The sequence below is a fragment of the Mauremys mutica genome, chromosome 4 (genome assembly GCF_020497125.1).
Source record: "Mauremys mutica isolate MM-2020 ecotype Southern chromosome 4, ASM2049712v1, whole genome shotgun sequence".
Classification (NCBI taxonomy): domain Eukaryota; kingdom Metazoa; phylum Chordata; order Testudines; family Geoemydidae; genus Mauremys; species Mauremys mutica.
Genome location: NC_059075.1, coordinates 103,353,520 through 103,381,436, shown reverse-complemented (window position 1 = coordinate 103,381,436; position 27,917 = coordinate 103,353,520). Strand labels below are relative to the sequence as shown.

Genomic DNA, 27,917 nt, shown 5'->3' with positions numbered 1-27,917 from the left:
CTGAATGCATGGAGGCATATCAGTGCAGGAGGACTGCATGAGCTTGGAAAACATGTCATCACGAGTGTGGTTTTTTTCGCCTTCTAATCTGCGATAACCTCAGGGACGGAGATGATAGGGGGAGCACAGAAACATTTGCACCTGTGGGGGAATAAAAAGGGAGTGTAAAATTTAAGGATGATACATTTCTGAGAACAAAAGGGAGACTCTTTCTTTCACAGTGAATCAAGCAATTCACAGCAGACAGCACACGTGCTTTAGGTACAAGGTTGCATTTTGCCTTTTATACTGAGCACCTGCCGGTATGGTGACACATCACACATGGCTGGGCAACAGAATTCGGTTTCCAGGCATCCATGGTAAGCCAAAGGGTATGCGGGTTTGGCTTCTAATGCCTTGATAACATGTGGGAATGTTTTCAAACTGCAGCACCCTCCTTTCCCATAGCAAGCAATGCTGATTGGGTTTGCCATTTAAAAGGAGGGGCTGTGGTTTTCAGGTGGATGTGCAGCACACACCTCCCCGCATCCCTCCGTGTGGCTATTTGGGATGATCCCTTTCCCCTTCCCCCCGTCGCGTGGCTATTCAAAGGGATGATCCCTTTTAGCCAACCGCAAACAGCCCAGCACAAACAGGGTCCTTTTTCTGTTCCCTTACAAAAATTCCCCTATTTCAACCAGGTGACCACGAATGATATCACTTTCCTGAGGCTAACACAAAAAGATATAGACCAAATGTGGCTTGAATTCGACCAAAACCCAGGACCATTTCCTGCCATGCTTTGTGCTGCAGTGATTCCAGACTACTTGCTACTGGCTAGGCATGGTAAAGTGTCCTACCGTGGAGGATGAAATAAGGCAGCCCTCCCCAGAAACCTTCTGCAAAGGCTTTCATACTCAGCTCCCTCTAGGAGAGCTTCATGGAGATGTCCCTGGAGGATTCCTTCTCCCAGGGGCGGCTCTACCTTTTTGGCCGCCCCAAGCAGTCATGCGCGGGAGGCGTCCCGGAGCTGCGGGAGCAGCGGACCTCCCGCGGGCATGACTGCGGAGGGTCCGCTGGTCGCGCGGCTCGGCTGGACCTCCCGCAGCTGCGGACGGTTCGCAGGTCCGGTGGCTCTGCTTGAGCTGCCGCAGGCATGCCTGCGGGAGGTCCACTGGAGCCGCGGGACGAGCGCCCCCTCCGCAGTCATGCCTGCGGCAGGTCCGATCCTCCCGGGCTCCGGTGGACCTCCCGCAGGCATGACTGCGGCAGGTCCGCCGGCCCAGCCTGCCGCCCCCCTGGGAAAGGGCCGCCCCATGCGCGTGCTTGCCGCGCTGGGGTCTGGAGCCGGCCCTGCCTTCTCCATCCCCAGACATGTTAACAGATTTTCCCAGTAGCTGTACCGGCCGCAAATGCATCCCAAGTCTTCAGGGCAAATCAAATATTAAACACTATTGCTTTTAACCCCTGTGGTGTAGTTACAAATGTGCACTCACCAGAGGGGCCTTCAGGGTCGGGGATCCCGCTTTGGGAGGGTATTGGCTCCAGGGTGATGAAGAGGTCCTGGCTGCTGGGGAGAACGGATTCACCGCTTGCCTGCTGTGCATTCTCCTCCTCATCCTACTCCTCTTCCTCATCCACAAAATCCTCCTCTGCACTGCGTGAGACTGCCCCCTTGCAGGTGTCCATGGATCGTGGTGTGGTAGTGGTAGGGTCCCCCCCGCCCCAAGTGGCATGTAAGGGGCTCTGACACAGAGCGACCATTTGCCTCCTTTGTCTTTTGGTAGGCTTGCCTGAGCTCCTTGACTTTCACGCAGCACTGCTGTGTGTCCCTGTTGTAGCCTCTGTACATCATGCCCTGCGTAATTTTGGCATATATATTTGCATTTCTTCTTTTTGATTGGAGTTCTGCCTGCACAGCTTCTTCTCCCCATACAGTATTCAGATCCAGTCCAGGGTCAGATTAACTTTTTGTGGGCCCCTATGTAGTCACTGTGGGCTTCGAGTGTGGGCCTGGTGTGGCAGTGCCATTGGTGCCATAGTATACCCAGTACTGAATCTCAGAGACATTTTTCATTTTGATCACATACCTCTACATGACTATATGCATTGCTATACACAGCTCCCTCAGCCCCCCGTTTTTCTTATTGAGCTGTACACCCATATGGGTTTACCAGTGTCCACAGTGAGTAGAACTTTCAGCGTGATCAGGGAAACTCCCCACAGATTTATCTCCTTCCTCATTCAGCCCTCCCTATAGCCATGTCTCCAGTACCACCCTATGTCACCAGTTGCTGCATGTGGTCCTAGTCTCAGCTCAAAGTTCTAAAGCCAGCAGATACCTGATCAGTTCTGACAAATCCCTCCCTCAGCACCCATTCTGCCATTTGAGCAAGCCACCTGCAAACACCATTTCCCCAAAGTGAGGACTTAGCCCTTGGGATTCTGAAGACACCAGCCTTTCTCCCTCTGCTCCCATCTACATGCGGGTCTACTACCTGATCACCACCACCTCTCCCCATACTTGTTTCCTTTCTACTTTGGACATGCTCCCCAACCAGCTGAGGCCAGCTCCCTCTATTCTCCCTCTGCAAGCCTGACCTGCTTCCTCTTTCCCTGCTCCTCTTGACATTCCTTTCCTACTGGTGACCTCTTCCAGTTTCTTTATCTGCTCTAGCTTAATGGCCCCCAGTAGTCACAGAGCCACTTGTAGCTTCTCTGGCTATAGCCATGGGGCCAATTGCCAGAGGCCAGCCTTAGACAGCTGCAGCTACTAGTCAAGGGAGGGGTGACAATTCCAAGGCTGAGCATGCTTGAACCTGCAACAGCAGCACTAGGGACTCTAAATCCTCAGTGCTGACCCTAGACAGCTGCAGACTCTGGAGTTAGGCACTTCCCTCCTCTAGGCCATGGCTTTAAGTACCTGAGATTTCCCATCACCTGCAGCAGAGGCCACCAATTCCCACGCACCTCTCAGCTAGCACATAGTCGTGCAGAAAGTGCAGCCTGAATGATTTCGGAGGCTGCAGTGCCAGGCGGTTCCCATCCCTGAGCAGCAGCTCTGCAACAAGCTCACATACTCCCCCTCCGTTGTGAGACCAGGACCCTGTGAAGACAGTGGAGTTACCCTGTGTATAATCAGTTCTGTCCAAAGCCTGTTGAAGTGAGTGGGAATCTTTTCATTGTCTTTAAAGGGCTGTGTATAGAAGCAAAGGACCCCATTCTAGACTCTAGGAGCAAAGTGCACTGGTTTACTATTGTAACAGGAAGGTCTCACATTACCTAGTGAATAAGCAACACCTTCTACAGCACCTAACTTTTTCTGAGAGGCTTCCCACCCAATTACTAAATGTAAACCTGCTTTGTTACAATGGCTGAAAATATCAGGCAGTATGGTCACAAAAGCAAGGCACTTCTGAATTCAGTAAGAATTCTGGATGTGCACAAAACACAGAGAGGACTGGTTCCCGCATGGTTACAGAACTGCAGTAAAGTGGAACAATTTTCAGCTTGTGTGTTTGGAAGATATCTGGATCCATATTATAAGGCTGTCCTACATAAATGAGGAAAGTTGAGGTGCCTTTATTATTCTTTTGTTCCATTCTTTGTTTCTATGGGGAATTTGCCAATGCAATATTACTGTCTTCCTTTTAAACAAAACTAAAAAAAAAAAAATGGTAATGGCTGTTGAAAACAGCAATTCCAGTTCTAGTTAGCACTGGGAAGACCCCAGCATTTGTTGCTCAATTTTATCCTACTTTTTCTACAGCAAATTACAGTGGATCAGAATAATTGATTTGGGAGAAATGAAGTAATAGTTGCCCAAATTGAGCTTGAGTGCTCCTGAATATTGAGGGTGTTCAAATCTGGAAGGCAGGTGCTAGATTCCCTTTCTGAATATTAGATAAATCTGGAAAGGAAAAGTCAATTTCTATTTTCATGGCTCAGAAGTGGAAATCCTCCTACGTGCCTAGTACTGTATCTGAAGCTGCCGAGGTCCTCTAGTAGAGCCTCTCCTCCCTTACTTATCATTTTAACTTCTAGTGGTATCCACATATCTCCCTTGCTAGGCTTCAGATAGAGGGGTGCACTATCCATTTAGTCCACCCAGTTCCTTCTTTGGGGGTTGCCATGCGAGGTCACACCAGCATCCCTACGCCAGTTTGGGGAAGTCTTCTGAGGGTGATATCTGGGCCAAAGCCTTCTATTCCTTGGGCATACTTGTTCCCCATTCACGCTGCCACCCCCTTCTAGCAGCCAGCTCTCCATTCACAGCAAGCTGCAACGCATGGAGTCTCTCAGCTTCCCCACTTCCTCCCCCTCCCTTTCCTGTTGATAGCGGCCAAGGGAATGCTGGGAAATGTAATTCCTTCCCTGCTCCAGGGCAGGCTCTCTAGGCAGGGAGCTGACCAAGGAACTACAGCTCCCAAGGCCCTGTGGGGTCTCAGCTCCCATGCTGGATCCGGGCTGCTCTGAGGCTCCGTTTCTGCAGAGGGGAGGAAGCGAGTGTTACAGGCCCCCTTCTGAGCTTGGGCCCGGCGCTTTGGCGCCATGGTAAATCCGGTACTGAGTGTCTCCCGTTCACTCCATAGTGGAGCTCGTTTCCGATTCTAGGGGGGACTGCATGGTCACCTGTGCTGCTGAGCCACGCTGACCAAACAGGAAATGAAATTCAAAAGTTCCCGGGGCTTTTCCGGTGTACTTGGCTAGTGCATCGGAGTTGAAAGTGCTGGCCAGCGTGGTCACATTGGAGCACTCTGGGATAGCTCCCAGAGGCCAATAATATCGATTTGCATCTGCACTACCCCAAATTCGACCCAGCAAGGTCGATTTTAGTGTTATTCCCCTCACTGGAGAGGAGTACAGAAGCTGATTTTAAGAGCCCTTTAGGTCGACGGAACGGGGTTGCTTGTGTATTATAAAATCGACCTAACCCTGTAGTGTAGACAGGGCCTAGAGTTGGTAGGGAAAGCAGAGGAGGGGGATGGAGAGACAGCCTGCTGCTGCCTCTCCAGGCAACTGGGGCCTTTTATAGGCAGCTCCTGGAGGAAGCTGCATGGTGAAAGCTCATGTGGATGCTGTTTGGATTTAGTGTCCTGGAGTGGTCTCCTAGTTGTAGTGGGGAAGAAAAGAGTGTTTGGCAGGCCCAGGGGAACAGGGGCCTTCTGTATATATATTTACATCCACCATTTTGTCGTGTTTTTTTATTTATTTATTTTGAAGTTCAGTATCCTACATTTTGTCTCTTAAGTTTGCAGGTAAGTAATAAATCATCCTACAATAGTACAAGGATGGCCAAGATGATCTAATAGGTCTTTTCCATCTCTGTCTATAATTTAATGAATAAACCTAGCAACACGTTGTACTAAGTGGCTAATCATAACAAACTGCTTTGGCATTCACTATAATATACCATTAACCATGATAAAATATTTTGGCATCAATATAGTGTAAATAAATTTGCCAATTAGTAAGACAATGAAAATAATGTTGGGGCCCAATCCTGTTACCATTAGGGCTTCAGCAGGAAAAAAATCCCACAAACACTTATGCATGTGCTTTAAGCTTAATTTTACTACTGTGAGAAATTTCATTGTAAGTAGTCCAGCTCATGACAGCAACTTAAGCACATGTATAAGGATCAGGGCATTACTTTGGAGGTTCTGATAGGTAATTCAAAAGATCTAATCATCCTCTCTACATAGTACAAATGAGACAAAACATAGTACATACCTCAGTGAGACATCTTGGTTCAGGCAATACTAGAGCACATAGGTGCTGACTCCATGGGTGCTCCGGGGCTGGAGCACCCACGGGGAAAAAATGGTAGATGCTGAGCATCCATCAGCAGCCCCCCTATCTGCTCCCCTTCTCCCCCAGCACCTCCCACCGGGCCCCACACATCAGCACTCTTCCTTCCCTGTGCCTCCTGCGATCAGCTGTTTCGCAGCATGCAGGAGGCTCTGGGAGAAGTGGGGGAGGAGCGAGGATGTGGTGTGCTTGGGGGAGGGAAGAGGCAGGGTGGGGACTTGGGGAAGGGGTGGAGTGGGGGTGGGGCCTGGGGCAGAGCCAAGGTTGAGCACCCCCTGGCACTTTAGAAAGTCAGCACCTGTGCTACAGCAGGGTGCACAAGAACTGGGTTTTATTTTTGGAGACACTGACCACTTGTGTAACTTTGGGCAAGTCACTTTATTTCTGTGCCAGTTTCTCCATCTGTAAGTGAGGCCAGTAATACTAGCCCATCTTCTTAAAGTGCTTTGAGATCTACGGTTGAAAAGCGCTAAGTATTATTTCTATGAGTACAGGTTAGATCCAGAAGTATTCCAAAGTCTTTCGCACCAGATCATCCCTGTTCACAGAAGAATTTAATTGCCATTTGTATCTATCTAGGTTATCTTACTGGTGTTCTTCACTGTAATATGTGAGCACTTTCCAAATATTTAAAAAGACATATTTATCTCTCTCCCTTCCCAGTGAGTAGAAAAAATACTACATTAGAGTTAAGGTTATTAACAACTGCTGTCCAGAAAGTACTTATTGCAGGAAAATTAGTATAGCCCACTGTGTGTATGTGTATATATATGTGTGTGAACGAAAATATATATTGTGGAAACAAGTTATACATACTTTAATATGTACTTACTACATTATATAGGATAAATATTCAGAGGAAATTCTAGCGTAATTGCAACTGGGCTAGCTTGGAAGCAGTGCAACTGAACAGAAATTGGCACTATTCTAGAGTAGTTAATTTATCCTGTGTATTTTGGAAACTAGTCATCTGGAAGCACACATTTATTTTAGTATGATATCAAATTAATTAATTACGATCAGTGAGACTCCCTATTGCACCTATTTTCCCCTCAAAGAAAGAGAATTGCTTTGGAACAATTTGGAAAATGAGCAATGAAAGATGTATCAAACTGTACCTTTTTAAAATCTATCTTTCCAAGGATCTAAAAACCTTTGCAAATAGGGCCAGCAAGCAAATGTTTAATTTTTGCAAATGCAGAAGCCTGTGGCTCCAGACAAAATATCATTCGACATAACCTCTTGCAAATTTGTAATGTAAGATTAAATGTGATTTAATAGAATACATTTACTTAACTGAATGCCTCTTTCTGACAGACAGTGGCCTCTGTAAACATTATCTTCATAAACAGTACTGCCAATGACACTGATATAATCTTGAGTCCCAACCATCTTTCTCATGTAACTCATTTTTTTTCTCCTCTCAGAGGAATACAACCTATACACTTATCCTTGTTAATTAGACTATATTATAGCCAATATATTTATCAAGCCTTCCTAATGAGGAAAAATAGCATTTAAGTTTAAAGTTGGTAGACTAAAAAAAAATAAAAAATCACATATTAACCATTTAAATCCTTAAATGGTTCTCTCCCCATCACGTAGCCATGATGTACAGAAAGCTTTATCCTTCATTGAAACATTGTCATGGATACACTAAGGGACTGCTGCACTGAGGGGAGGGGTGCTAAAATGGGGCTCAGCCAAAGCCATGCCTCCCGCTATATCTAGAACTGTGCCAGTGAATTCCCAATACACTCTAGGGGCTCTAGGATCCATGGCTGCAGAAAGGAGCCAGCCAGAGACAACAGCTGGAAGGGGCGGAAGCTGCAAAAGCAGGGACATTTGGACCTCTGCACATTCAGAGAATTTTCTATAGTTCTCACTGGACTTTCTCTGCCCTGTGCTAATTGTCCGTTTGCTTCAACTGTCGTCCTCCCTCTTTCTCAGTCTCTTCACCACAGCTTCACTCCACGCCTGCCCCCTTTACCCTCTGCTCCCCTGCCCTGTGCCCCTTACCCATTTTACTTTCAGCTTATCCCCCTAACAAACTAAAAAACAAAACACACACACACACACACACACATATATAAAAGTAGCAGGAACATGATGTTTGCTCCCATCATGTTGTTCACTCTGCCAGAGCATTCTACTTCTTCCCCCACTCTGTGTCTGTCTTGTCTATTTAGATTGGAAGCTCTTTGGGGCAAGGACTGTCTATTGTCCTATGTTTGTACAGTGCCTAGCACACTGAGGCCCTACTCTTTGTTGGCTCTTAGGCACTGCCATAATAAACATGTTAAAATAATAATTATAAAATGTCAGTTCTCCCTAATGCCCCGATGTACAATAGAAGCCAAATACGGGTGAAAGTCATAACAGAGGCAGTATCATCCTGAATTAAATGTGGGAAGGATTAGCTAATAGACTGAAAAGTACATAACTTTTAAAGCCCTGGCTTTCCCCCTTTCTCTCACTTCTAATTAATTATGCATGGCAAGAACACAAACAGCCAAATCTTGCCCCAAGGAGCTATTGAGGCTGGTAAACCACTTCATCAATCCTGAATGCCTACAACTTGCAATGGAACTGAATGCCAAGCACCATGAAGAGCTATCATCCTACTTCACTGAAAATACCATGCACGTTTGGGTAGCCTTCTCAAATAGCATGGATCCATTCCATCTATAACCACAAACCAACAGCTCACCTGCATTCCCAGAGTTCAATATGTTCACTCATAAAGAAGTAATGGACACCCTAAAGGAGTCTCAACCCAAGACTTGTGAATCCAAACCATGCCCTTCCTGGCTTGTGAAAGAGTCATGAACAACTGGTTTCACTCTTGATTAAGCTAGCTAAAACATCGTTCAGAAAAGAATTCTTCCCTTCCTTCCAACACTCAGTAATCTGACCAATGCTGAATATACCTGGATACATCTGTTCTAACCAACTACCATCCAGTGTCAAACTTCCCATTCCTGAGCAAGCTCACAGATAAACTAGCCAAAGGCAAGCTACAAGAAGTGGCGGAAGTGCCCTAAAAGTGGGGGTGCCACAGGCACTCAATTGTGGCCCTGTTCTGCACTGCCTCTCCCCCCATCCCTCGCTCGCTCCTCTCCACCCCCTCCCCCCGTCGCTCACCCTTACGGCTGGTAAAAAAGTGGGAAGGATAGCTCTCCCACTTTTGAAAGTGGGTGGGTCCTGGTCTCCTGTTCTGCTGCCACTGGCTACAAGCTCATCTAATTGAAGTCAATATTCTAGACATGGAACAATCTGGATTCATGGCAGAACATGGAACTGAAACAGTCTTTAATGGCACGGCTGAATGATCTCCTATAAATGGTTAAGGTCAGACATTTATTTGCATCCTCTTGAACCTCTCTGCAACATTTAATACTGACTACGAGATACAGCTGTCTCACCTGAAACAGGTGGCAGAGATCCAGGGGAATGTGATAAAATAGTTGAGTCCTTCCTGGAGGAAGCACCCAATAAGCAGTATCAGGAAACTGCACCACCACTGCTAGACCCATCAGTTGTGAAGTCCAACAAAGATCAATTCTCTCTCCAGTCCTTTTCAACATCTACCGTATTTTCCGGCATATAAGACGACTTTTTATACTAAAAAACAACCTCCAAAAATCGGGGGTTGTCTTATACGCCGGGTATAAACATACTGTAGCTTCGGATACATACAGAACGTCCCCGTGCTGATACTGTATGTATCGCGCTGAGCCAATCCCGGCAAGCGGTGTATTCTATTAATGCATACAAAGCCTGCTCGGATTGGCAAAGGTTGTAATAGCCCGCTTCTCTGACTCAGCCAATCCGAGCAGGCCCAGAGCACTCTGACTCCCGGCCGCGGCTGGGATTTAAAAGGCTCTGGGCTCCCCGCCGCAGCGGGCAGCCCAGAGCCCTCTGACTCCCCGCCGCGGCTGGGATTTAAAAGGCTCTGGGCTCCCCGCCGCAGCAGGCAGCCCAGAGCCCTCTGACTCCCCGCCGCGGCTGGGATTTAAAAGGCTCTGGGCTCCCCCCCTCGGAAGGGGGGGTAGTCTTATACAGCGAGTATAGGCCAAAACCTATGTTTTAACTGGAAAATTAGGGGGTCGTCTTATACGCCCAGCCGCCTTATACGCCAGAAAATACGGTACATGCAGCCATAGGTTAACTGGTCAAAGGATATGTACTTAAGTGCCAGCAATATTTAGATTATATACACTCTACCTATCCTGCAGCACTTACAACCATATCACTACCACCAAGAGGACCTAGAGCTTGGAAGAACAGCTGGCTGAAGATGAATCCATACAAGACAGAGGTGATGCTGGTAAGCAGAGGAAAGCATTGTAAGAATTCATATCCATGGTGCAATTTCTTCTGGTTGAAGGCCCACACCTACAATTGGTCAATTCAGATTGCAGTTTAGGAGTATTCTTGGATTCCTCAGTGCATAAGTTCTCACACAGAAAGCATTACTCGCTAATACTGCTATCATCTCCAGTTGGCTAGGAGACTCTATCCCATCCAGGCGGACAATGACCTGGCCTCAGTTATTCACATCTTTGTCACTTCTCAGCTGGACTACAGCAATGTTATATACCTGGGCAAAAAGCCTGCAGCCTTTAAGTCTTGTCTACATGGTGAGTAATGCAGAATGATTTCTAAAGTGCACTAATGTGTTGAACATTAACTGATCCATGTAGACTCTGCTGGTGCACTTTAAGACAGTTTTGTTTGAAACAGTACTGAGTCAAACAGCACTGGGGAACCTTTAGTGCACACCAGCAGGGTCTACATGGACAAATTAATGAACAATATGTTAGTGTGTTTTAGAAATCACTTCTCCATAGAGCCCACCATGTAGACAAGGAAACTCCAACTAATACAGAATCCGGCAGCACTTTCCTCAGCAACAGAGTCTACCATACTGTCCTCCGCTCTCTATGCTGGCTTTCCATAGAATTTCCAATCAAGTTTAAGATCTTGGTCCTTATCTTCAAGGCGTTCCATGGCCTGGGCCCAGGGTATATAAAAGACCATGTAAAGCTCTGGGATGAAGATTATGGTTGACAACTCAATGGTACAGCTTGTCTGTGCAGGTCACAGAACTTTCTCCATGGCCAGTACAAGACTGTAGAATGAATTCCCCGAGGAAGTAAGTACCATCACAAACCTCGCCATCTTCCTTTCCAAGTGCAAGGCATGTTTCTTTGAGCTTTCCTTCTCTCGCATAAATACACAGCCAATGTAACAACCCATGGGATCTGCAGGTTTTAAGGCATGTGCCACTTCCTTGTCACTATCAGGGGCCCAGGCAGGGTTGCCACCAAGCAGAACTGAGAGGCTCAGTCCTGCAGGAAGTCCTGCCCTAAAAGGTATGAGGAACAGCAATCTGTGATTCCCTGATTGGCAGCCACTCCCCATATAAACCAACAAGTCATTTCTGGGAGTCGTCTGAGCAATGCTGCAATTCACCTTGATCCCAGACTCCTGGCTCTTGACCTAGGTTTGACTTCCAACCCTGATCCTGGTTTACTGTCTCTGACTTAACCATTGCTGACCCCAGGGAAAGACCCTGGCCTGGCCCCAATTCTTGCCTCACTCTCTCAATTTGGTAATGGACTGTGATTTTGCAGTTGTGACCTGGCCTGGCCCCAGACTGATCTGACCTTTTGGTCCCAATACTGAGCAGCTCGCTCTGTGCCCATAACGTGACCCTGACAGCAACATGTATATTAAGAAACAAAACAAAACAAAAACCCACATAACAAAACAACTCTACCAAAACAAAACACTCCACTGCATGTGATTCTTCCAGTGGGGAAAGGATGAGAGAAGCACCACCATGTGACATACATTAGTCATGTTGCTCAATGCACTACTTGAAGGCACTCATACTTTGGTGGTGAACACAGGATTAGACCATGAATAGAATAGATACGGGGTTCTCAAACTTTTGGGTCCCAAAGTGGGTCACATCCCTGTTTTAATGAGGTCGCCAGGACTGGTGTTAGACTTGCTGGGGGCTGGGACTGAAGCCCAAGCCCCACTGCCCAGGGCCAAAGCTCAATGGCTTCAGCTCTGGGTGGCAGGGCTCAGGTTACAGGCCCTCCTCCTCCTGGGGTTGAAGCCCTTGGGCTTTGGCCCCCCCACCCAGGGCGGTGGGGCTTGGACTTTGGCCCCCCTACCCTGGGGTTGCAGGTCTCAGGTGGGCTCAGGCTTTGGTCCCCACACCTGCACTTAAGCAGTAATTTTTGTTGTCAAAAGGGAGTCATGGTGCAATGAAGTTTGAGAACCCCTGGAATAGATGTTCAGGATCGGTCACATAACCACACGAACAGCACAGTGAAATAATCATGAAAAATGTAGAATATCAGTTTAGAAATAAGGTGACATTTTAATTTCTTGAACACATTTTTCAACTGGTTTTAAAATACTATGGCACGTTTAATGATGAGACTAGTAAGGGAAATGTGAGAAGAGAATCATGTCATTACAGAAGTTAGGGATGGAAAATACCTATTAGATTATCCTGTCGCTCTCCCTGAAGCTACCTTAGCTAACATTCTGGAAGGAAGAGTGATCCCACTTGATGAATTATACTACCTCATTATTATACCCACATTGGTGAAGGTGGCCTGGAGGAGTTCTCCGTAGCTCTCTTCCCCAGCATTCTCTTGATGCTGCTAAAAGTACTAGAGCACTGACATGCCCTCTAAAATGAGTTAGCAGGGATTTGGACCACTCCAGCAAGACAACAGTATCGTTTCAGAAAGGGATGGAAGGATGCTTCCAAGAAAAAGAAGGGAATGTGAGGGGAAGCAGGATAACAAAAAAAGTAATAGCCATATAACTCATTTAAGAAGAACATAAGAATGGCCAAAGTGAGTCAGACCAATAGTCCATCTAGCCCAGTAAACTGTCTTCCAACAGTGGCTGCTACCAGATGCATCAGAGGGAATGAACAGCACAGTGCAATTACCATGTAATACATCCCACAATCCAGTCCCAGTATCTGGCAATCAGAGTCTTAGGAACCCCCAGACCATGGGGTTGCAGCCCTGACTATTTTGGCTAACAGCCCTTAAGTTCACGGAGGATAGGTCAATTATCTAATTCTTTTCTTAACCCAGTTATAGTTTTGGCCCTCACAACATCCCCTGACACTGAGTTCCACAGGTTGACTGTACATTGTTGTTTAACCTTGCTTATTCACCTTTTGAAATGCATCAGGATAGAGAGGAATATACTCTGTTTAATTTAAACTCTAGGAAAGGAGAAAACAACAAAAGAAACAAAGTAAACTACAAGTCTTTCTATCACTCCCAACGTTTCACAATGGAGCCTCTTGGAAACATACACACACACCCTTAAGCCAGAAAGGATATTAACACTGAAGCCTTCCACTCCCCCCACACTCCACCATATCTGGTTTCTTTGACCTAGCAGTCTTTTCCATTACCCCCACTGAAAATAGTATAATACTTTGCAGTTAGATAGTGGTTTTTAATCCAAGGATTTCAGAGCTTTACAACTGTTCATTAAGCCTCACAACACCACTCTGGAGTAGGTAAGTAAATGATATGGGAAAAATCTTCTTTTGAAACCCCTTTGCTTTGCCAAATGATGTGCAGTTTTCATGTACCCTACATGCAGTCAGTTCCATTAGGTCCTTGACACGTGTTTTCACTTTCCCCCTGAACACTGTTCATTATGCTTTGAATTCGAATAAAGCAGGGGAGATGAAATGTAATTCACCCTCCTGAGATAGAAGCTGTGCTACTGCACTGCTAGCAACTGAATGCATCAAGTCCATTATTTCACTTTTTCAAAAAGAGAGTCAGAATTCAGTGGGAAAACAGTACTGGTGATAGCAAACTTGTGCTTTCCTAGTAATTGATGAGCCAGCACAACAGATAATTGATTTATGGCTAATACTGAAATACTTTTGCCATTTAATGCATTTCTAGAATTGAGCAAGATGGTTATTGTCATCATAGAACTGGAATGAACCTCAAGAGGTCATCTAGTCCCCTGCACTTGTGGCAGGACTAATTATCTAGACCATTCCTCACAGGTGTTTGTCTAACCTGCGCTTACAAGTCTCCAATGATGGAGATTCCACAACCTCTCTAGGCAATTTATTCCAGTGCTTAATCACCCTGACAGGAAGCTTTTCCTAACGTCCAACCTAAACCTTCCCTGCTGCAATTTAAGCCCATTGCTTCTTGTCCTATCTTCAGAGGTTAAAAAAACCAATTTTCCTTCCTCCTCCTTGTAACAACCTTTTACATACTTGAAAACTGTTATGTCCCCTCTGTCTTCTCTTTTCCAGACTAAACAAACCCAATTTTTTCAATCTTCCCTCATAGGTCATGTTTTCTAGACCTTTAATCACATTTGTTGCTCTTCTCTGGACTTTCTCCAGTTTGTCCACATCCTTCTTGAAATATGGCACCCAGAACTGGACATAATACTCCAGCTGAGGCCTAATCAGTGTGGAGTAGAGTGGAAGAATTACTTCTCGTGTCTTGCTTATAACACTCCTGCTAATACAGCTCAGAACTATGTTCACTTTTTTTGCAACCACGTTACACTGTTGACTCATATTTAGCTTGTGGTCCACTATGACCCTCAGATCCCTTTCTGCAATACTTCTTCCTAGGCAGTCATTTCCAGTTTTGTATATGTGCAACTGATTCTTCCTTCCTAAATGGAGTACTTTGCATTTGTCCTTACGGAGTTTCATCCTATTTACTTCAGACCATTTCTCCAGTTTGTCCAGATCATTTTGAATTTTAATCCTATCCTACAAAGCATTTGCAACCCCAGGGCCGCCCAGAGGATTCAGGGGGGGCTGGGGCAAAGCAATTTCAGGGGCCCCTTCCATAAAAAAAAGTTGCAATATTATAGAATACTATATCCTCGTGGGGGCCCCTGCGGAGCCTGGGGCAAATTGCCCCACTTGCCCCGGGCAGCCCTGTGTGCTCCCAGCGCTCTAAAACACCCATCTCCGTGAGGAGCGCTGGTGCACTGTCTACACTGGTGCTTTGCAGTGCTGCAACTTGCTGCATACTCGGGGGCAGGGCCGGCTCCAAGATGTTTGCTGCCCCAAGCAGCGGGGGGAGAGCCGTGATCGGCGGCACTTCCACTGCACTGCTTTCTTCTTCGGCTGCAATTCGGCAGCAGGTCCTTCCCTCCAAGAGGCCTGCCGCTGAAAAGCCCAATGTGCCGCCTCTTCCCCTTGGCCGCTCCAAGCACCTGCTTGCTCAGCTGGTGCCTGGAGCCGACACCCCTGAGCAACAAAGTTGTAGCACTGTAAATTGCCCGTGTAGACAAGCCCTTAGTTACTGAAGGTTTTTTATTGGCTGTTAATCACCTTAGGTGAAATAAATTTGATGGTCTCAATCCACATTAAAAAGTTATCACCAGAACTGGAACCCTTTTTGGCAGTCTCACTCTGAGGCCAAAGTATGAATGAGTATGAAGAGTGAATTACACACGCACCCCTATAATCTGGTCCCACATTGGTGGAGCAATCTGTGGGAGCCTATACTGCCACGATCCATGGAGTAAATGTTCTGTGGATTAGAGAACACCTGTCGCTAGAGAGGTCAGTCTGGTTTTGCTAATAAACATTACATTCACTCAAGGAAACAAGGTAAAGAAATTTCCTCAAATTGTTACAACTGCAAAGAGTAAATCTAATTAGTCATGGTACCTTACAAAGCCTGTATTACAGCATCATCGTTAACATCAGTTCCTTCTGCACTCTGGAAAAAGGGCAGGGCTATCAGTACAAAATAAAAAGTGGAATTTTTAATTTAAATTACATATTTTTTGCTTCAGCAACAACAACAAAAGCAGCGTTAATAGCAATCATGACTTTGGGCCAAGGCATTTCCTGGGAAATTAGTCAATATCTGGGGAGAACAGCCTGCAGCAAAATTTATCTTGATCAGTCCCTAGGAAATGCCCCAGGCCTCTGTTAGTAGTACAGCAAAATTGTGCTAAAGTTCCACTTGAGAATTTGCACATTCTCTGCAGATTTGCATACAGTAAGAAGGAGGCTTTGTGGTGGTTTTTCAGGGTCTTCATTTTCACCATACCACAATGTGTCCTTACCAAATCCCAGCCAGACACATTATGTTGGATTTTTTTCTTTTTAAAATGGGTGCTGCTCTGAGAATGTCACCATCAGAAAAATATGGAAGGAAATGAGCAAAACACCCACATAATTATTGTTGACAGAACACAGCTGTAATTTTACCAAGAGTGATATATTGTTAAGCCAGCCATCCACATCTTTGTTAATGAACTAATGATTTTAAAAGTATTTAGTGCCCAAAAGAACTGTACAGTCATTTTGCTTGAGAAAAAAATAATGGAAAAGACATCTGCTGGACTATGATGACATGGGAGTAATTATTGCTAAGTCTCTGAAGAACAATTAGAATTAGTTTTATTACATTTTTCACTTTATGATTAACATTGTAACTGAAAGAATCAAGATGTAAATCTGAATTAAAAGGAATTTTAAGAGATACTGAGAAATATAATACTTTACAAAGCCGTCTGTGGAAAGACTATACAATGCGGAGCCAAAAAGACAAGCTTACCCTTGTACTATACAATACGTTGCTTTGGTTCTCCTCTGTATTCAGTCTGGTTAATTGTTAAAATTGGATTTCAGAGAACTGTGTAATTAAGTAGTAGTAATGAATGTATCATCAACCTAGATGATTATTGCATTCATTAGATATCTCAGTTATAAAAATAGTTTACAGCAAAACATTCTGGAGTCTTGTGAGAGTCTTAACTATTACAGAAAGCCCCAATAAAGGGATATCGATGGAGGGAGGGAGTTAAACTGGAACATTCCTGTACCCTGTTCAGTTTATCTGAAAAACATTGATATATCCTGTTAAACTATAAAGATCCCCAATATTATCACTCCTTGATCGCATAGTAACTTCATATGTAGATTTAAAAAAATGCAAATTTGTATCACATGGATTCTGAATGGTGTGAACTGTGATGCTTCAGATATAACCAAAAGGTTATAATCCATCAGAGGCTAGAGTAGAAAATAAGAGCTCTGAAAGAGAAAGTAGTACTATTTTTATTGAAGGAAAATACTTAATTTTTATTTTAATTCACATAAAACAATACCAAATTTCATAGAGATCTTAGTTTTTTTGTACTGGCCCTAGTTATTAAGGTGTCAGCACTGTTGATCTGTTTCAAATGCCTGTATTTTTAAAGCAGGAATGAAAAGGTCTGACATGTATAAATGCATTAAATTACAGAACAGTGTTTTGCACCCTGATGACCTATTTGATTATAAAGTAAGCTGAGACGCAGAATCTATTTTTGACCTATTATATGAAGGGCCACCTACACAGACTCAAGAGGAGTGGAGAACATATTAGAATGTTTCTCTTCACCCCTTCTGCGATAGTCTGATTCAATAGTCCAGTCATAGCCAACAATTTCAAGAGCTCTTCTATGCAACTTCAGAACATATTCTTTTCCCCCTTTTTTAAAGCATACCCACATTATTTAGCACTCTGGACAGAAATGGCCATCCAGGTTACTACCTAACAGATCATTGGTATTTAACAGAATAATGGCATTTTATCTCTGTGGTTAGTGGCCAAGCAATAGAGATACTTAGCCAAACTGAGTCTTGATGTAAGAAACGAACCTCACTGAAGTTAATGGAATTGTATCAATTTATATTAGGGCTGAATGTGGCCCCTGTGACATTGCACTCTATATGATTTTATGAAAAGATGCTAATGAGTGAATATAATATAACTGGAATATGCTTCATGGAAAAGTCTCTTGTAAGGTACCATTACAAAGCTTATAATCTACTGAGTGTGGTCATCATATTTGTATAAATGTATCACTCTTGTATCTGAAACTAGAAATATGAAATATAACTCTGAGGTCCTATTGTAATTATGCAAAGTGTGGGCCATTAATGGTGGTTTGGAATCTTGATGGCTTCTATCAACTAGGACAATTGACTGTAGATGGCTCTGTTTACGTTTAAGTCTTCCTCTGTGTGTGTGTGTGTGTGTGTGTGTGTGTGTGCGCGCGCTGGGAAGTGAGTAATGAAATCTTACAGTGACAGATGATCATGTCACCTGAACTGGAATCCATCTTTAACCTGGTGCTTTTCCATTTAGAAGAATTGGTGGGAACCCAGAGAGGGACAAAAGATTCCCACCTTGTGCAAAGGATATATAAGAGGATGGAACAGAACAAAGGTAGCTGCAGTCATGTGAAATCCCCTAGTTACCACAGCTGTGCATATCTTTCTATCAGTGTTATAGAGGGCAAACAATTTGAGTTTACCCTGTATAAAGCTTAAAGTAGGAAATTGGAATTCTCTGGATTTGCACAAAGGGGGCTTTGATGGGCTGGGTCACAGAACACCACCTGATGTGATGAGACTAAAGCTTATGAGTATGTGTGATGAGTATAAAGCTTATACAGGGTAAAATGGATTTATTTGGGGTTTGGAGCCCATTGGGAGTTCGGTATCTGAGTGCTGGAGACAGGAGCACTTCTTAAGCTGTTTTCAGTTAAGCCTGCAGCTTTTGGGGGATGTGGTTCAGACCTGGGTCTGTGTTTGTAGAAGGCACAACCAGGCAGGGCACTGAAGTCCAAAGATGTCAGGGAAAACTGGCTCAGAGGTAGTCTCATCACATCAGGTGGTGTTCTGTGACCCAGCCCATCAAAGCCCCCTTTGTGCAAATCCAGAGAATTCCAATTTCCTACTGAACAAAACCATTTTAAAATATTGTGTTGATGCACCAGGCTAGATTGTGGAGTTAACATAAGCCTGGAGTAAAGATTCATGTGTAATTGTACTGCCTTAGGAGTCACAGCTTAGTCCCTTCTTCCCTCTTTTCCAGGGCAAGAGTAAGCTACACCAGCCTGCACCTTTGACTTTAGAAAAGTTTTTTCTAACTTTTTTGTTTGGACTCATCATATCTCCAAAACAAATTAGCCTGCAAACTTGAAAGTGCTAGTGCTGCAGCTTATTTAGTATGGGCACAGGGGTCTGCCTATGCAGAACAAGTTGTAAATCAGGGCTTATATGTGCTTTGTTGTGTTACTCTTGCTGAGGAGAGGTGCCTCAGTGTTACTTTGTGAGGTTAATATGGGAATTTTACAAAGACCTATAATATACAAGGATTTTGATGAGATGGGAGCGCATACCCTACATTAAGATAGGCAGGGAAAGGGTAAACTAGGGGTTCATTAGAGCAAGGTGATAAAGAAGAAGCAATCTTTCCGTTTCAGCCTGTAAGGAAGCTCCTAGGGTTGGACCAGGTCAGGAAGCAAGGAGAAACTAGGAAATTGACCATCTTGCATAGAGTATACTTTGTAAGATAAATTTCAGAGTGGTAGCTGTGTTAGTCTGTATCAGCAAAAAGAATGAGTACTTGTGGCAACTTAGAGACTAACAAATTTATTTGAGCATAAGCTTTCGTGGGCTAAACCCCAATTCATCGGATGCATGCAGTGGAAAATACAGTAGGAAAATACAGTAGGAAGATATATATACACAGAGAACATGAAAAAATGGGTGCCATACCAACTATAATGAGAGTGATCAATTAAGGTGGGCTATTAGCAGCAGGAGAAAAAAAAACTTTTGTAGTGATAATCAGGATGGCCCATTTCCAACAGTTGACAAGAAAGTGTGAGTAACAGTAGGGAAAAAATTTGCATGAGGAAATAGCTTTTTCCCCTACCATTAATTTGGGCTTGAATAGGGATTGAGAGCGACTGGCTCATTACAAAAGCAGCTTTGTCTCTCCTGGAATTGACACCTCCTCATCTATAATTGGGAGTGGACTACATCTACCCTGATCGAATTGGTCCTGTCAACACTGTCTCCCCACTTGTGAGGTAACTCCCTTCTCTTCATGTGTCATTATATAATGCCTGCATCTGTAATTTTCACTCTGTGCATCTGAAGAAGTGGTTTTTTTACCCACGAAAGCTTATGCCCAAATAAATCTGTTAGTCTTTAAGATGCCACTGGACTCCTTGTTGTTTTTGTGGATACAGACTAACACAGCTACCCCGATAGCTGAGGTAGGGGACAGAAAGGATATTGATGGATGAAATGGAGTCCTACTCCCTGGCCTTGTAATAGAGGGGCTATATGGCAAGCAGAAGAGAGGGTGAAGGGCAGAACAATGATGGATTTATAGTGGGGTATAGTAGTGGGGGACATGGAAGTGAGGTGCATTGAATTGGAGGAGGTACAGAAGGGGATGCAGGAAAAGGCAGTGTCTTCTCTATGCATAAAACTTAAAATGCTCAACATATTCTAGATTTAAAACTTTAAGCCTCTTAGGTTTAAATCTATATCTTACCTCAGGAGGTTGTGAAGGTTAGGACTATAACAGCGTTTAAAAGAGAACTGGATAAATTCATGGTGGTTAAGTCCATAAATGGCTATTAGCCAGGATGGGTAAGGAATGGTGTCCCGAGCCTCTGTTTGTCAGAGGATGGAGATGGATGGCAGGAGAGAGATCACTTGATCACTGCCTGTTAGGTTCACTCCCTCTGGGGCACCTGGCATTGGCCACTGTCGGTAGACAGATACTGGGCTAGATGGACCTTTGGTCTGACCCGGTACGGCCGTTCTTATATAAAAGACTCTCAATACCCTTTCTGCTCCCCATATCTCTCACAAAGATAATTTCCCTCAAACGCACACCACTTGTGAATTTGCAAAGTCTGCAGGAGGGCAGCCCTGCTTTGGAGAGCCTCATAAGTTCTGTTAGAGCAGGGCTCTGCTCCTATAGTCTATATTCATCAAGCTGATTTAAAGGTTTGTGTTCATTTCAAACAAACATATTCACAAACATTTTATTGAAAGTGTTAAGGGTGAAGGTATGTTTCATTGCAGTTCAGCTAAAAATTTTCCTGACCAAAAAAACCCATACAAAAACCTCACCACCACTCTCTTTACAAAAATCCAAACATTAAAAAGTCTGAAAAGTTAAAGGCTTTCTACTGCTATACAATTGTTCAGCTCTATCCCCACAAACACTTTAGCACAGACCCAGCCTTAATTGTGCTACCTTGTTTTATTCTGTAATGGAAATATGGTATGGATGTATACTGTTGCCTTTACATAAAGTTTATTAAATGTGTAAATACAGATTTTGAAAGAAAAGTAGTCTTAGGATACTTTGGTATGTAATAGTTGCATAAATTCAGTGTAATGTGTAGTGCAGTAGAAAATAATTTATTAACAATTGGAATGCTTAATCAATTTTTAGTTGTGGAATATGTTTGTGGTGTCACAATTGTATCTAAATAGACTGTTTTCACTATATGTATTATATTGTATAGCAACGAATACACCTAGGGTTTTTTTTGTAGTCCATAATGTTAGAAGATTGGAACTGAATTACTTTACTAGGAAATCAACTAAAAATTCATTTTGATTTATGAATATAGTTTTGCAGATTTTAGAGAACTAAGTTAAAGTTGTGTGAGCAGTACAAGTGATAGTGAATGATGCAGAACAATATGGCAGTGGGGAACTACCTGCATATCTTAAAAGTTAATTTCCAAATTTTAATATCCAATTTTTTTAAAGGTGGAGGAGTTTTGTAAAGAAGGTATAATTATATAGATAACATTAGCTGAACTCCATTAAAAGACATGTTTGACATTAACACTTTCTGATCCTTTTTGTTGTGAATAATCCTTTTTGGTTTTAAAAAAAAAAGTGTATTTAGCATTTTTCTTGACTCTAAGGAAACTTCACTGTTCTGGAAGGAGGAGTTTGAATTTGATTTGCACCACAAGCATTGCTTTCTTTGTGGCATTTTCCCATCTGCCTCACTCAGTTGTTACAATCTCTCTGTTGACCTGAGTGTGAACGATCAATCAGATCACACTGGGTGTTGACTTGGTGAGCATGAATAATATCCTTAAACAGTATTTGCTGTGCCCAGTGTCTTCCTCTGTGCCTTCCAGGAATTGTAGAAAGCAATTAAACTTATTCATATTCTTTCCAGCATCTAGAAAAATGAATAATTCCTTCTTCAGACTTTTGGATTCCCCTACCTATAAAGTGATCTGGTTTACTTTATGAGCTATATTCATTTTAAGATAGTTGTAGAATTATATGGTGTGATCTTGCTCCTACTGAAGCCAGTGGCAAAACTTCCAACGTATTTCAATGGGAACAGGGCGCACACACACACACACACACACACACACACACACACACACTTTGCCTTCAATTTACCTTTATTTTCCATGTCCTTTGGAGCTTACATTCTGTTTCACTCACAGTGTGCCTGTTTTAAATACAAAATAAAATTAAATGAATGTATGTTAAAGGTACAAAATGGCCTGTAAGAGAGAATATGCTCATGTTCAACCCTTATTTGGCATTACTGTTGATTGATTATTAGCTGATACTGAGTAATAGGCAGCAGGTTTAAAACAAATAAAAGGAAGTTCTTCTTCACGCAGCGCACAGTCAACTTGTGGAACTCCTTACCTGAGGAGGTTGTGAAGGCTAGGACTATAACAATGTTTAAAAGGGGACTGGATAAATTCATGGTGGCTAAGTCCATAAATGGCTATTAGCCAGAATGGGTAAGAATGGTGTCCCTAGCCTCTGTTTGTCAGAGGATGGAGATGGATGGCAGGAGAGAGATCACTTGATCATTGCCTGTTAGATTCACTCCCTCTGGGGCACCTGGCATTGGCCACTGTCGGTAGACAGATACTGGGCTAGATGGACCTTTGGTCTGACCCGGTACGACCTTTCTTATGTTCTTATTGTGGTGATTCCTTAAAATGTTTTTTTTATATATTATTTTATGCAACAGCAACATCAAAGTTAGAAATGGGTGACCAAACACTTCAGCAGTGTGAAATGTCAGAACAAACAGTTGTCTCTTTCCTTCTTTCTTGTAGTTGTCTCATCTAATTTTTTTACAGCTGTTGATAACTTTTTGCCACACTTATGTCTATTCCCACTGACTCCTGTGGTCCAATCGATAGAGCACCGTACATATGAGTTAGACATGGGTTTTATTCCCAGCTATGTCATTTACTGTGACATTGGACAAGCCATCCTTGCTCAATTTCACTTTTACTATCTGTAAAATTAGGCTAATTCTTATTCACCTTTTAAAATTACTTTGAATCCAAAGCTATCAAAAGGCTATACAAGTGCTACATATTACCATTTGTGATACTGAGCCAGAAAGGGTTAAGAAAAAAAAATCACCATTTATTTCCAGGAATTAAATCTCCCAATCTCACTTTTTTTGGAGCAATACCTTCAAAAAAGGATCTTGGAAAAAGGAATTTACTTAATTTCCTCAATGACTTTTTCATATTTCTATCAGTCCTTAGCCTGACAGTAACACAATCTTTTCACGTGAGGAGTCAGTGTTAGATTTCTGACGACTTGTAATAACTACATGCTTGGGAATTTTCCCTTACTGAACTGGACTTTTTTTTTTTTTTTTTGCATGGCCTTGGGGGAAGATGAGCAGGTTGCAACATCTAGAATTGGGTATAGGTAATTTTGTACACATAGCATTTGTTAGGGGGGGCTGTATCTCGGGAAGTTTTTGTTCAAATGATCCCAAATTTAGACCACTAACCCTACTCTGCACCCCTATGAGGCGCACAAAATTTCAAGACAATCTGACTCAGCACATGGATTTTCGAGTACTTAGAAGGATTGTCTTTTAATCAGTAAGTGACTTAACATTAACTACTGTTACTCCGCTGTAATACAATATTCTGCTTGTAAGTATTGTATATAAAGTCTGTAATAAATGAGTGCCGATGCAGCACTTTCTAATAATGCAAAAAAGTCATGTGTAGTTGTTTATAAGGTATATGAACCTTTTATGTTAAAATACAGATTATGCAACTGCAGACTAGACTCTTGATAAACAGTTCATTTAAGTCAATGGGAATCTCCACTGACACCAAAGGTCTTTCAATCAGGTCCTTGTAACTCAAAGGGAAACATTTGCCTTCAAGTTAAGAAACTTTCTAATTTTATTCTTTAACATATATGAAAACTAAGCTGTATATTTGTATGGTTTTATTAAGAAAGCCTGTTGTTGGTTAAAGGACAATAATTAAAAATATTGATATGACACCAGCTGAGATTAAAGTGTGTAAGTGCATGTAACGGAAGTTAAGGTATATCAACTGACTCATGTAAAAGTCTTTCATCACCATCTGATGTTAAAGAGCAGTAGTAATTCAACATGTCAATATCAGTAAGAGAATTTAATATCTCTGTGGGATAAGAATGGGACTTTAATGTGCAGATTAAAGAGCTCAAATCAATAATGAGAAGTAATTATCTCTGGTAGGGAGAGAAGTATGCAACATCTTTTTCAAAAGTTTATAGTTGCTTACATATTAAGCATCAGAAGCAGGTTTTAATGTTGAACAATGCTGTGTACAATAGGTTCCTTTTGAATTATTTAAAATATTTTCCATTACGTTACTGAAGACAAGTCACAGGATCATTCCAAGTAGTGGTTTCCACAATGAAGGGTTATTGTTAAACTCAGTTAGTGGTCATTATGAGTACAGAAGTCCAGCCAATCATGCAGGTCTAGAGGCAATGCTATGGCAGAGAACTATAGGCCAATTTAACTAGTCCATTTAATTAATAGGTGTAAAGGACGTGCCCTGGGAACTACAGTAAATTAAGGTCTTCAGGGCAGGAGCTTTGTCTTATCTGTTTTTTACAGCTATATGCAAATTGTTGACACTAAACAAGTAAATAATTATAAAGGCAATAATAACAAATGCAAAGGACAGAGCTTATCACAGTGTAAAGTATCTGTAAGAATATACTCCTTTCTGAGCACCACATTACTAGAAAGATATTGACACTGGTGGTAATTCAAAGAAAAGTAACAAAAATGTTCAGGAGTTTGTAATGCTGACTTAAGAGGAAAAGTTAGGAAAAGCTTGGTTTACTGATGATCCAGGAGTAGCGGTGCATAAGATTCTACCAATACTTGGAAGGTGTTAGCAGTGAGGGAGAGGGATTATATGATGTGGTACATGAAGACATAACTAGGAAGAATGGGATAAAAGAAAAATTAATCTGTATAATCCTGCATGAGCTAGAGGAATAGGTGTTTTTCACTTTCAGCATCTGTGAGTCAAAGCATAGGAAAGACATTCACTGCTTAAGCGCTCAACAATTCATTAAAAATCCATCTTATGTTTTTCCTGTGTTCAGTAGAAAGCAGCTTGCTTTTCAATATCTTTCCCAATTTTAAAGTTCTTAAGGCCTAATTCTCCCTGGCTTTTATCTTTTGTGTAGTTATTTGCACCTCTGCAAAATCAGGATGCAAAAACTCTACCCTGACAGAGTGGTAGGGGTGTGTTTTACATCCACTTTGCACTGGTATATATAGCTGTGCAAGGTAGTGAAGAATGAGGCTACGTCTACACTACTCGCCGTATCGGCGGGTAGCGATCGATTTTTCAGGGATCGATATATCGCGTCTCATCTAGACGCGATATATCGATCCCCGAACGCGCTTATATCGATTCCGGAACTCCACCACCGCGAACGGCGGTGGCGTCGTCGATATGGAGAGCCCCGGAGATTGATCCCGCGCCGTGAGGACGGGTAAGTTATCGATATAAGATACTTCGACTTCAGCTACGTTATTCACGTAGCTGAAGTTGCGTATTTTATATCGATTTTTCCCCTTAGTGTAGACCAGCCCTCAGCGTAGAAAAACAGGTTTCAATTAATGTCAAGTTCATCTCAGCTCTACCTCTTTCAGTAGAGAACTTAGTTTGCTATATATAGGTCCTTGGAACCTACCTACATACAGGGCTGCCCACAGGATTCCGGGGGCCTGGGGTCTTTGGCAGCGGGGGGCCCTTCCGTTCCGGGACCCGCCACCGAAGTGCCCCGAAGACCCGGCGGGGCCCCCCCTACAGGTCTTCGGCGGTAATTCGGCGGCGGGGAGCCCCCACCGCGGGTCTTCTGGGCACTTTGGCGGCGGGTCCCTGAACGGAAGGGCCCCCCGCCACCGAATTACCGCCGAAGACCGAGCTGAACTTCGGCGGCGGGTCCCACTTCGGCGGTAATTCGCCAGTGGGGGGTCCTTCCGCCCTGGCGCGGAAGCACCCCCCGCCGGCGAAGACCGGGAGTGGAAGAAGCTCCTGCGCCCAGCCCCGCAAGAGTTTTCCAGGCCCCCCGGAGTGAGTGAAGAACCCTGCTCCAGGGGCCCCGAAAAACTCTCGTGGGGGGCCCTGGGCAAATTGCCCCTCTTGCCCCCCGCTCTGGGAGGCCCTGCCTACATATCAAATGAGACCATGGAAACAGAGGGCCCCTGTGTACTGTGTATACAGTCAAGATCCCACAGTATTTTAGTAAAAGAAGGAGTTTGACCTAGTGACTTTAGCTAAAATTTCCCCTTCCTCAGTGCTGTGTGGGGTATGTACATTTTAACCCTAAAGCAACTGCATCGCATATAGGAGGTACTGTGCAATAGAAAGTGCTATGTAAATTATTGCAAAATTCTGCTTCATTAATGATCTGGTGTTTCCATTCCGTTGGCTGAATAACCACAACCTACTCTCTCCTTACTTTTTCAGTATAGCCACAGGTTCCTGGCGAGATAGCAATTAATCTCCATCATCCGCTTGTCCTCTACATCAAAGGCCTAGACTGACTACTGCCTCAGCCAGGGAAACAAGTGGAGGAAGGAATAATAACTTCTTCCCCAAACAGTCATTCCATGTGCCCTGATTTGTTCCCTCCAACTTGCTGGTTTCCTCACAGAGCCTTCTCCACGGGAAAAACAACAACAACAAAAAACCAGCAGGCAAACAATTTTTTGCTAGGAAGTGAGAGACTTTATGAATTAGGAGAAATCAGAGAATCTTAGGTGCTGAAACAAGGGGTGTTGCTGCACCTCCTTTCTTGAAGGGGCTTCCATCATATACAGAGTTTACAGTTTGGTTCAATAGCTCTCAGCCTCCCTGCAGAGAATGCAGGCTTGGGTCAGAGTAAAGAGGGGGACAGACACATTGTTGTATCCCTGACCCCCGTAGGTATGCGCCCTGGAGTTTGAGGGGAAGAGGAGGGCAGGAATGGGGGAACAAGCAGCCATCGCTGATCAGCAGGAGTTGCACCAGCTTAGGTAAGAGGAGAAGTCAGCCTGTTGCGCCCTGTTTGTGTAGGGCCATTTCAGGCGCGTTGTGCGGGGCGCGTATGCGGAACAGGCACCGTGAGCCCAGCTCTGTGCGGAGAAGGGCTCCGCAGTGGGACGCCCGAACTGTAGCCAGGGAGCTGAGAGAGGACCGGAGCGGGTCTGTTTCGTCGCCTCTGCAGCCAGTTCCCCGGGGAGAGGGAGTCTCTCTCGGCTGTACAGCCAGGGACCCGCCGCCCCTTCTCCTCTCCCAAGGGAGCGGGCAGAGTTCTGCCTGCGCCTTTACCAGCCGGTGGCGGTGGCGCTGCTGAGCAGAGCCGGGCACTGGGCGCCGGCCGCCCGCTCGCGCTCCCCTTGGCACCCCCTCCCCGGCCGGCCGGCTGGCTGGCTGTGCGCACGGCGAACATGGCGGCGGCGGAGGCGGTGGGGCGGGACACTCTACCTGAGCACTGGTCCTATGGCGTCTGCAGGGACGGCCGGGTGTTCTTCATCGAGTAAGGCGCGGGGAGGCGCGTGTTGGGAGGAGGGCGGGGGTCCGCCCGGGGCTGCCCGTCACTAACAGGTGCATGTTTTCCGCTTCTCCCTCCTAGTGACCTGACCCGCTCTACTACTTGGCTGCATCCTCGCACGGAGGAGCCCGTCAACTCCGGCCACATGATCCGCTCAGGTGGGTGCCCGCCCGGGGCTGGGGGTGTGTCGCGTGGCGGGGGAGGAACCGCTAACGACCGTTGGGTGGCGGGGGTCTCGCGCCCTCCCCAACCCCCGCTCCCCCCCTTTCTCCGGACAGGGAGGCACCTTCAGGGCACCAAGTTCTCACTCCCTTTGTTCTGCCTCCCCAGATCTGCCCCGCGGCTGGGAGGAGGGGTTCTCCGAGGAGGGAGCCAGCTACTTCATTGA

The 27,917-nt window shown here is 44.3% G+C and overlaps 1 protein-coding gene and 1 long non-coding RNA gene across 6 annotated transcripts in view; one reads left to right on the top strand and one right to left on the bottom strand.

The window, feature by feature from the left end:
- The window catches only part of PLEKHA7 (pleckstrin homology domain containing A7), a 370,306-nt gene that overhangs the window by 39,267 nt on the left and 303,122 nt on the right, over positions 1-27,917 (top strand). For 3 of the 5 annotated variants that reach the window (XM_045015322.1, XM_045015323.1, XM_045015324.1), the window contains exons 2-4: positions 26,923-27,011; positions 27,611-27,687; positions 27,860-27,917. In XM_045015322.1, coding sequence (XP_044871257.1) covers positions 26,923-27,011; positions 27,611-27,687; positions 27,860-27,917 — 224 coding nt within the window. Of the gene's footprint in view, positions 1-26,922; positions 27,012-27,396; positions 27,515-27,610; positions 27,688-27,859 lie in introns of those variants that run through there. The other 2 variants (XM_045015326.1, XM_045015325.1) reach the window with 1 other exon arrangement.
- LOC123369586 lies at positions 97-27,896 on the bottom strand. The gene is made up of 4 exons (XR_006579092.1): positions 27,463-27,896; positions 22,094-22,145; positions 15,515-15,583; positions 97-141 (listed from the first exon to the last, which is right to left on the bottom strand). It is a non-coding gene; the product is annotated as an uncharacterized LOC123369586 (long non-coding RNA).